An 11,538-nucleotide genomic window follows, 5' to 3' on the forward strand; every position below is an offset into this window, starting at 1 on the left:
AGCACCCTCCTCTGGCGATGGCTGGAATCACATTGGTGTAGGTGGAGTAGCCGTTGAGCCTGCAGGGCTCTCCGTAACACGCCTCCACCGAGGAGCAGCAGTACACTGGGTGGGTGATCCCTGAGGGCTGTGGACCCTTGCTGGGGAGCAGCTTGGGCCTCTTGCCGCTCTTGGAGCACAAAGCCGGGGACGATATGGGAGACTGTGAGGAGTCCTGATGGCTGAAGTGGACGTAGTAGCCGGGATAGCAGGTGTACGTGTGCGGGCTGATGGTTATGGGCGCTGGGTGGGTTACAGTGTGAGGAGACTGAAGATGGTGGTGGTGATGATGGTGGTGGTGATGGTGGTGGTGGAACACCTCTGATAGCGAGCCGTCCTCTGGTTCCTTGAAGGTCTTGTCGTCCAGGAAGAGGGCCAGTCGGTGGCAGTACTCCACACACCTCTCCTGGGAGCAGCAGTAGCATGAAGACACCTCAGACTCCACCTGTTCCTCTTTGATTGTTTTCACGGAGAATCCCAGAGAAGAGCCACGCTGGAGCTCATGTTTAAGATACTCCCGTCCTCCTGTGCTGCCCTTCCACTCTGGATCTGCGATTTTACACAAACTACAGCAGCCCTGGGAGTCTGGCTGGGAATGCACCGGATCCTCTGTACCCTGTTTTATGTGCTTTAGTTGGTCATCATGTTTGGGATTTGTTGTTCTTTTGGTCAGTGTTGTTTCTCCACACACTGGTTTACTTATATCATCCTGAGTCGTAGCTGCTGCTTGGCTCCCACTCACTGGCTTGGACTCTGTCTTCTTCTGCCGCTTGGTTCCATACGTGGAACTGGTGAGTTTGAGCAGCGTTGCAGCAGTGAGGCCCGCCTGACGCCGAGGCGTTGGCGCAAACAAAGCCAACCAGTCGATGTTCTGAGCCTCCACCTTTGACCGCCTCTGTTTTTTAGGTCTCTCTTTAGGGTCTGCTTTCCCTCCTGGGGAAACCTTTTTGGTTTTAAGACCTTTATGTTCAGTTTTAGCAAGACTATCTTTAGCTTTGTCTTCATTAGAAGGCTGTCGTTTCTTTGTGAGATTTGACGCATGAGAGTTGTTTCTGTAGAGCAGCAAGCTGTTGACAGCCTCAGCATTGAGAGACGCCATTCTCCGCTGGCGAGGCTCGAAGAAGGGGGCGGGAAACATGGGTAAGGCGTCAGATTGGTCGATTTTTGGTTCCAGTGCTTGCTGATCGGCTGTGGACGTTTTCTTTAATCCAGATTTGGTCCTTCTTTGACTGGAGCTGGAATGCAGCTTTTTCTTTACTTTTACCCTCTTTTGCTTTCCATCTTTTGGTGCATCCTTTCCTTTACCCACAGCCCCTTTCTCCTCCAGACGGGTGAGCAGGACGCAGCAGTCCAGTGCATCCTTGTCACCGACTGCCAGTGTCTTCTTCTTCCTCCTATGTCGATGTGGCTCTTTCTTATGCTTCTTTTTTCTATCGCTCAACTCATCCTTTCTGTCTTTCCCTTTTTTCAAGCCGACGCCTTTCTCCTTGCTTTCCTTCTCTTTCCGGGGCTTTCCACATTTCACAGCCTGAGCTTTCACCATGGTCTCAGCGTCCAGAGGCAGAGCAGCCGCTTCCTCTTCATTCACAAGTCCTACGATGGAGGGTTTTAGCTCAAAGAGAGCCTGCAGCGAGCATCCTCATGGACAATCACCTGGGTCCATACACTCTCTGGGGAGACACAGATCAGACATTTAACTGTAAAGCTTAAGCCCCACAAAGACAAGAGACTTTGCAAGTGACTTAATGTAACAGACAGGATCTTTTGATGCATTATTTAACAACCGGTTTTACTTAGTTTGCTGTCAATATGCAGTACCCCAGAGAATATGACCACTTAGACAACCTTTCTCCTTGACATGCAAATCCAGTGCACACACGAGATGGAAGAGAAACTGAGATAAAGAGAACATTATGTAACGTAATGCCTGAGGCTGTATGTACTCAAACCTCTTTCCCATTTGTAAGCCCCGTCTCATTTTAAGAATTGCTCTTTTTTTTTGCTCTAAAGATATTCTTTATTGAGTCATGGACAAAAGCTATTTTTTTCTAGATCATGTTTTTATGTTGACCAATGGATTAGATCATTTAATCGACAAATCTGTAAAGCTGAGTTTCTCCACGAATAATCATGCAAAAGCACTTCATCTTGTTTGGCTTTCTTGGAAATAAGCTTCACAAAGAAGCATAACAAACGATGAAAGAAATCAAAGACTACGATAGTCAATTAGTTGTCTGACTGACAGAGAGGAGGCAGCCCTCCTCATCGTGTAATCATTATTTAATCTGTATCACCTGCACCTTTGGAATAAGGATTGCAGCCAAATTAAATACTAAAAAAAAAAAAAACGATTGCCTTTTCGCCTGTGTATCAATAAAGACCATATTTGGGTCCTTGAACCCATGTTGAAGCACTTTAATGACTCACACAATCCAGCAGGAGCTCAATATTACAGGCATTTACCCACTCAGGGCGAACACAGAGAAGCGCAACGCAGAAACAGATGATTTAGGTGATGCATTTAATGTTTGATATGATGGATGCTTTTAGAAGTGATCTCCATGCCACAGCCTGTAGCTGAACTCTGTGACTGGCACTGTGGCTTACCCAATAGTAAGAAATAATTAAGTTAAATATATCAAAGACTGTTTCACATTGACAAAGGGAATGTTTCAATTTCTAAGAGGTAAAAAAAGGCCAGCGAATGCTTTGAAATAACTGCGAGGTATTGCCACTCTTCAACATTTGGAGACACAAAAACAAACAGTATGATCAAATGACTCATGAATTGATACTTATTTCACCAAAAGTGGCGGAGGAAACACTTGTAGCACAAAAGCCTCTTCAGTTTCCATGTCAACAGGCTGGTACAGAGCACATCAAAGCACCTCCAGCAACTTTATAGTAGAAGTCGCGTATTAAGCTTTACGATCCTCTGTAATGCACACTTGTCTTCCTGCTCTTGCAACACAAAAAAAGATGTCCTCCCTTAGGAGAAAACCTTTAAAGTTCCCTATGACTCAACTGCCAGTGACCTTTATTCAATGACACTCGTGCGCGCAGCATAACGAGATGGATCATCCTTCTTGCTGCAGCCATGAAACACAATTATGCCACTTGACCTCCAAGAACTAAGTCAGCATGGGACTTTTTTATATTAAGTGACTTCAGCCAGAACACCATTGAGCTGGCACGATCACACACACTGTTCAGAAAGGACTGGGTATGAATCTTTGCTTTCATTAACACACTCAACAACTGCACATATATATTTTTTCATCTATGAAATTAGGAAGTATTGATAAATCTACATGTGAATGACATTTTTCAAAATAGCAAAAATAAACATCAGAGTTTATCAGAGCCCATGTTGATATCTGAAGTTAACCAAAATATATCAAATTGAACATTAAAAGGCACAACATAAATCACACTGGAAAAACTGTAACTAAATCATTTACATTTAAGAAATTGATTAAATGATGAATTCATTGTGACCATCAAATAATCTGCTTCAGCACTAAATCCATAGAAGAGTATACATGTGAGATAATATAGGAGGAACAAGTTGGGCCGTCTCCTATCAGCAATATACTGTATGAGACAGATGATCATGCCCTACTGTCGGTGTAAACTGAAATTTTGAGCAACAATGATAAAGTGATTTCTTATAGTTACCAACTTAACCTTAAAACGACTAAACACAACACAGCTGATTTCTGCTGCTGTTGCTTTTCCACACACCATATTCCATTTCCTCTCCTGTCTCTACATTATGATGTTTGTTAGAGTCCTAAAAAAGTATTCTTCAGCCAATTCACAGTCAAGTTACACACATCAAAAAGAGAATGATGATGGGATACAACTCATATTCTGCTAAAAACTGTTTCTGCACTGCATAATAATGACCAATCCATTAAACAGCGGATTATTTGTGCATTTGAGTGATGAACACATCTTCATCTCATCGCCAAATATGAAACAAATTATCATTACAACTTTCTGTCATGTCACACCTAATGAAAGCTTAGAGAAAGTGATTGAAGTGCAGAAAGTGTTGAAGTGCTTTAGTAACAAGAAGAAGACCGTGTGAGAAGTTTTATTCTGTTTCTCAATATCTTTTTTTTCTGCCACACTAGAACCAGAACAACCCTCTATCATTTCATGGCATCTTACATTTATTGAGAACATACCCAGTTTAGTTTCACCACAATTGCAAACCTACTTTGACTTTGGAGTGGTCACAACTCTCTGACTGGACATTTTCACAACCGTCTCGTAGCTCTGTCTTCACTTATACCGTACGACTCTGGGAACCGTGAAATGCAATCCATGAGAGCGAAATTTAATTTCAGGATAACAAGAGGACAGAAGGAGCCTCACATTGAGTTTCTGTCTGCGGATATCAAATCTAAATGCTTCATTTGAATAGGACAAGCATGCACAATGGAAGGACAGGAGCTCATTTGTGAGCATCGTATTGTTATTACTGACTAGACCTTCCCCTCACCGAACACAACAAGAGGTTATTACTTGGATGCTTACTTGCTTCTTCATGTGGTTAAGGAAGTCAACAAAAGATATAGCACGCACCGAACACACACAAAGCCAAACCTTTTGGGACTACCCAATCCATGGTAAATATTTAAATGTTATACAGTATATAGAAAAGGAACCACTGATTAATGGGTGACTACTTCTCTTTTCTCGTTACTTCTAGAAACCTTTGGTAAACTGTAAAAAGGAGATTGTGTCTTCATTTTTCTTTTTATCTTTAGTTTTCGGCAGAAATAATGAAATACCAGAAGCTTGATCTGGTTAGGTCAAGGGTTTAAGAATATGATGGGTCAGGAGATACCTAATGAGAGAAGATAGAAAAACAAAGAAACGTTTAGGTTTCTTTTCCAGGATTTTCTTTACTTAACCTTTTCTTTTGAAATAATGGACACTTTCACCTTTTCAGGCAACATACGCCAGATGGAATCAGTCATTTAAATCAGTGTTTCACAACATATTTGGCTCCCCAATTTGTGATCTCCTCATCCAGTTCATGACCTGAGTTTACACATGAATTGTGAACAGGAAACTAAAAGAGTGATTTTTTTAAATTTGAAGGATTTTTAAAAGGTCTCAAAAAGTATCCATAACACAAAAGACAAGAGGATGTATTTGTCCTAACATTAAACATGCCTTTGTATAATAAAAAAGTTGTGTGATCATCTCATTATGATAAGTCACCATTTACAGAGTTTTATCAGGGGAAAAAAGAGCCAAAATTAAAGAAAGACTGAAATGTTATTGTGTCAACATATATCATATTTTATCCTGAACTTGTGAGCTCCATTTCAGGGAGGATCCAGATACTCAATGACAGAATTCTGATATCAAAGAACCCTTCCTTCAACATTATGCAATTTAAAGTAAATGGAGCATAACTGACACATAAAGCCCACTTAAACCTAATCGTGTCCCTCCTCCTGATGGCATGTTAACTGACTGTAGCCTACAGTTTAATGTGTATCTGAAGACAGGGGAGGAGGTGGCAGAGCTGTCACACGGACTCATTCAGAGGAGGGACATGTAGAGCTATCATCATCATTAGAGGAAGACAAAATAAATCCCTGAGGCAGGAGCTCTCAGGAATCTAAGCTGGTGTACTGCTTCAGATAGTGATATCCCTGCAAGTCCACTTTCCTGGAGCAAATCAGCAGTTCAGCAATCCTCCACAAACACTAACCATCCTCCAACACCTCCATGCAGGTTCAAAACGCCAGCAGTTACAAACACACGCATCTCCAATCACGGATCTGCGCTAAATTAACCATCAAAATGCAATCAAGCGCAACATTATATATTGTAATCGGGCTGTGCAAGAAAAAAGAAAGCAGCAGACTCGCATACTGGAGCTCGTAGTTGGCCATGGTGGAGGACGGTGTTAATCTGACAGCATGCCGTAGCAGGAGTGCAGGCTGTGATAGGAGAAGTGAAAAAAGCTCCACAGTGAGGAAACGAGTCTAAAACATCCGAACATTCTCGATCAATCTGGGGTTAGAGGCGCTGCTAGTTAATATCAATATTATCAGGAGCTCGTGTTACAGCCGAGTTGTTAGAAGCAGGCGATCCAATCATCTCCAACTGTGACGGGAATTACAGCCGCGATTCATCGTTACCTTGCGTGTCCCGTCGGGAAATGAAGATCTCTCCGTCCTGTTTCTGATGCTCAGTTTCTACCCGGTCGGGCTGTCGACCTGGGGAGCGATCCGAGGACCAAACAAGCCCACAGTAGCTGGAGACATGGTGAACAAATCGGTGAGCGGTGACCTACTTCCGAAGTGGCATTCTGGAGATAATATTCATGCGCTGCCTGCTTTCACATTCGCCGTTGCACCGGGACATCCCTCTTTAACGCTCATGTGGCTGTAATATTCCTTCAGTGACTAAACTGTGTCGCAAATCCTCACTGGGGAGATGTTACCCCCCACTTTACGGATTTTTTTGTTACCCCAAAAAATATACATTTTCTCTGCAACATGTCCTATCATTTGATTAAACAGCTCTATTTAGTGTCAATAGCAAAATCATTCCACTGAAAATGACCAAACTTCCACCAAAATCAACATTACTTCTTAAAAATAAGGTCAGTCAGGAGTAATCATCTAAAAAACAGGGAGGTTTGCCACTAAAATTGGATAAAAAAGCAGAAAAATAAGTAGAAATTGAGGAAAATGTTGTAATTATGCTGACAGCTGACTACAAAGTAGTACCTTTAGCGCTGCTGTAGTGCTAAACATGACTGTAACTCAGCAGTTAATGTTTAAAAAGGCAATAGAGTAGAGAAATATGCTACTGTAGAAGTTTAGACGACTATAAAATATGATTATAGCCTATGTAAAAAAAGAAAAATGTTACTATAACGTAATGCCAAGTACCAGCAACATAAGCACCATTGAGATCACTGATGAGCATCCATAATATACAGTAAATCCCCATGGGAGTATTCCAGTGATTGCCTTTTCTTAATTAGGCTCATTTACTATACTATCGTCTTCTCTTAATAAAGAAAATAAGAATATGATTAAATTGAGGGAATTCACTAGATTATAATGCCAATACGGATAATAAACAGACAGTACACTAGGTCATAATTCAACATAACTCACTATTTAATCAAAACTAAGATATTGACAAACCTTTTGAAACACACCCATCCCAGTATTATAACACAAACATAAACTATCAACTATAATGAGGCGCCTATTACATTCATACTATAAATCTATAATATAGTAAGATAAATCTGTATAACTAAGTCAGATACAAAAAAAGTAAGTATAAAGACACACTTTGACTAGTCTCAGCAACACAAATCAGAGGAAATAAATGTGTTCTTGTCTTCTATCATATTAAACTCATTATTGTTGGGTTTTGGTTGACCAAAGTTAAGTTAAGTTAAGACATTTGAAGAGGTCTTCTTAGGCTCTGAGAAGTATTGGTGGGCATGTTTTGATCTATTAATCATTTTTACATCAGTCAATAATGAAAACAATCATCAGCTAGAGCCCTATTAACACTATATGATCAAATGATTACTAATGTTAGATCTTTATTTGTGTAAAGCACACATGTAGTCCCTATCAACATAAACCTCATTAAGACCAGCTCTCTAATGTATATTACATTCATAATATAAATCCCGAACGGAGTATTCCACAAATGTTATTCCTGTCAGATGGGAGCAGGAATAGAGCATGTATCCCTCTTAATTAGTCTCATTTACTGTATCCTCTGCTCTTAACGATACTTGGATTCCAGTAATGATGAGTGATCAGACGCTGCTCGTCATTTATTACCCTACTTCTTGAGAAAACACACACTGGCCAATTACAGTGCGAGACACACACAATACACATACTGTCAATGATGATAACTCAGCTGCTGAGCTCACTCAGTGGATGTTCAATTACAGGAAAACTACATCAAACACAGGTTAAGTCTCTTAACAACCAACTGATTGGAAAGCCACTATGCTATCAAGTTAGCATGTAGTCAGAATTGGGCTTAATTGGGATAAATGCTGATTGTCCTCATCAATATCAGCTTTGCAGTGTGTAATTAACAGCTGTAAACAAGCTGAGTGTGTTGAGTTAATGAGGCGTGAGCACCGGGGGAAGTGGAGGGAGTATAGACTGCTGAGAGCTGACCTGCACTGCAATAAAAAAACTGCAACACACTGCAGAGAGACGCACGACACGGCCGGGACGCTTCCTACAAGCAGGAAGCACTCACTCACTACTGCTGATGATGGTACAGACATAAAGCTTCTGAGATCTAAATGACTGCTAAAGTACACGGTTAAAATCTCAAAGAAGAGGCTTTGAATTTCCAAAGAGCTTAAGGGTGGTAATTAAATTGTAGGTTCATGGCTCAGAGCGACTCCTTTCACATTACACAGATTCAGTCATTTGATCTTTTATTACCATCAAAAAATTGATTATAGCTTCTTTAAAGACTTCTTCAAAAGGCACATTTCCCTTTGGTGTAACATGGTCTTTCAATACTTTATTGAAAAAGAAGAAGAAGATGATGATGTACCTTTATTTATCACCCTAGAGGGAATTTCAGTTTTCACTCTGTGACGGGTTTGGTGCCTTGCTCAAGGTCACCTCGGCAGTGCCCAGGAGGTGAACTGGCACCACTCTGTATGTTTTTGGTTCCGATCGGGACTCGAACCGGCGACACTTCGGACCCAAGACTGAGCCACTGCCACCCTGTCTCTGCATTAGGAGCAGTGGGCTGCCATTATTTAGGGCGCCCGGGGAGCATTGTAGGGAACGGTGCCTTGCTCAGGGACACCTCTGTAGCACTTCGTCTTTCCGGGACTTGAACCAATGACCTTCCAGTTACCAAACCAAGTCCCTATGGACTTAGCCACCATCGCCCTTACAAAACCTAAAATACACTTTTACACTTCCATAAGACTTTTTATCATTTTCCAATGACAGAAAGTTCATCCACCTTTATGGATACAATCTGGTATCCATGCATTTGGTGATAATCAGACTAGAACTGTAGAAATAGATTGTGTATAAGAAGTGGACGCAGTCACCATAATGTCACTAAGTGGACTAAGGTTTTGAAGTCTCGAGTTTGACATCTGGCCGTCGCCAGAAGTGACACGAGTAGCTGGAGCTACTGTTAGTACAAACTAATACTGACAAAAAAAAATTTAGGCAACCAACATTTCACAATTAACTTTCATGAACTGAAAACCCACTTTGAAAGGGTTAAAGTGCTGTTACAAAAACACAGACATCACCTTTACCACACAACAGTGACCTGTGTATCAGAAGGGAGCCATATTGCAATGCATACCCTGCTTTGGCTTGTCTATTTTAATCTAAATGCAACCATCATTTACTAAATGAACATCATGCTGTATCAAAGAACACTTGGATCCAGCACCTGAAAATATAAACTCATGACAATGTTTACTAATGTAATAAATCAAGAGAGAAGTCGAGTCCTTTGTTCGAAGTTAAAAGGCAGTTTTGCACAGGCTCCACTTTTCAAACACAGAGGTTGGCATATAAAACTTGTTTTGCTAAAATGGAAATGTGTATCCTTGATAGTAAACATTGCTTCAAATTCGAGTGTAGCTGCACCGAGGCTACAATTTCTAAAATGTTGATGCCTTAGACACATCTTCAAAATGGCAGCAGAAAAAACTTCTATACAATCATCACAGATTCAAGGGTTGCACCCAAGACTAGTGTCTCCAACTCAGTATGTGACCAAATGTGAAATATGGATTCAATTTACCCTTCAGTTTCTACGTAATGGCATTGAATAAAGGCTAAAAATAGTTTTTGCTGAACACTATAATGTTGCAGATGACCTTTGACCTTTTGGAATATTAAATATCAACACACCTATAACCTCTCGCCACCGGAACAATTTCTTCCCCTCCACTACCGGCCTCATTAACAAGGCCCGGCCCCCCCACTGACACTTTACCTCAGCCACAATGCAGACTCTATGCATTACATTAATGCACACAATGTTATATATCTGTTTTTTTACAGCACATATTTTATATATTATTCCATTCTATTTCAATGTAAATACTGCTTTCTTTTATTTTACTATATTTTTTCTTATTTTTTTATGTTATTATAGTGTTCTTAAAATAGTTCTCTATCTGTGTTTTTTTATTTTTGTTTTACTTTTATGTATGCACCACGACACCAAGTCAAATTCCTCGTACGTGTCAAGCTGCCTAGTAATAAACCCGTTTCTGATTCTAATTCTGATATCTGTGTGAAATATTGTGAATTTTTTTGTAAAGTTTTGTAAGGTCACAATGACCTTTTGACCGTTGAACACCAAAAACTAAGGAATTCATCTTTGAGTTCTTTTGGACTTTTGTGCCAAATTTGAATAAATTCCTTCCAGACGTTGCTGAAATATCACATTCACTGGAAAGGGATGAAGAAAACATATTTCCTCCAGCAACAGCATTTGCAAGCTCAGAGGCATAAAAAGATCAATTACCTGAAGAATCAACATTGTGGGAGGCAAAATGTGTGGAAAGAAATCAATGCAATAAAATATGTTGTCAGAACAGTTAATGCAACTCTTATAGATCGATCAACACTAAATATTTAAATGTGATGTCTCTTTCACAAGCAGGCAAAGAGCTGCTCTTACAACACTGGGTCCTTGCCTTGACAGGACTTCTCATGTCAGGGAAAAAATACACCTCGCTGTCCTTGAGAGAGAAAAGGAATATGAAACTAATCGTATTTTTTAAGAGTTTCATGATCCTTTGTGTTGTCTTTGTGTGTCCCAGACCATTTTCACCTCAGATATCCAGACTGAACTTTTTTTTGGCCACAGACACTCTCACCTTAGGAGATATTTACTGAAGATGATGCATTTTTCATTCTAGAGGTGGAAAGATAGCATCGGGGAGAGTGAAATAACACTTTAATACTTTATTGATCCCCTTTCTCCGCTTGCCCCTGCCTGAAAAGTCAGAGCTCAGATTCTGCTGCAGGCCAGCCACCCTCCAGCTGCCAGAGCGTCTGGGAACAAAAAGTTTGAACATATATAAAGAGCTATAGTGTGTTTTTGGACTGAAAGGTTCTTTATATTAAATAAACAAGTGTCAAAAGTCAACCTTTAACATGTAGACAAACATTTAATTCACTAGAGTGTTTCTCTGAGATTTCTAAAGATGGTGTAACGAGCACATTACTGCTTGGATATTCATTTGGGCAGCAGGCAATTGTTTTCATTCTTTAAAAGTCCTGGGTACATTACCAGCCCGGCACCAAATGGCAGCGAGACAAAGTTGCCGGCAAGCTTGTGAACACAGAAAAGCATTTAGATGCTATGGAGTCAGATCATTCCCTCTGGAGTTGGTAGAGAGCAAAGCGGAAGTGATTGCTGATGTTTCTCTGTAACTGTTGTAAATAACTGTTACAACCCAACATGCGA

The 11,538-nt window shown here is 40.5% G+C and overlaps 1 protein-coding gene across 1 annotated transcript in view; it reads right to left on the reverse strand.

Annotated features, from left to right (window-relative positions):
* The window catches only part of bahd1 (bromo adjacent homology domain containing 1), a 13,123-nt gene extending 11,465 nt beyond the window's left edge, over positions 1 to 1,658 (reverse strand). Inside the window, 1 exon segment of the mRNA XM_079641182.1 lies at positions 6 to 1,658. Within this exon segment, the coding sequence (XP_079497308.1) occupies positions 6 to 1,582 (1,577 nt within the window). The 5' untranslated portion in view covers positions 1,583 to 1,658.
* Between the last annotated feature and the right edge of the window lie 9,880 nt (positions 1,659 to 11,538).

The sequence above is a fragment of the Notothenia rossii genome (assembly GCF_949606895.1).
Source record: "Notothenia rossii genome assembly, chromosome: 7".
NCBI classification, from domain to species: Eukaryota; Metazoa; Chordata; class Actinopteri; order Perciformes; family Nototheniidae; genus Notothenia; species Notothenia rossii.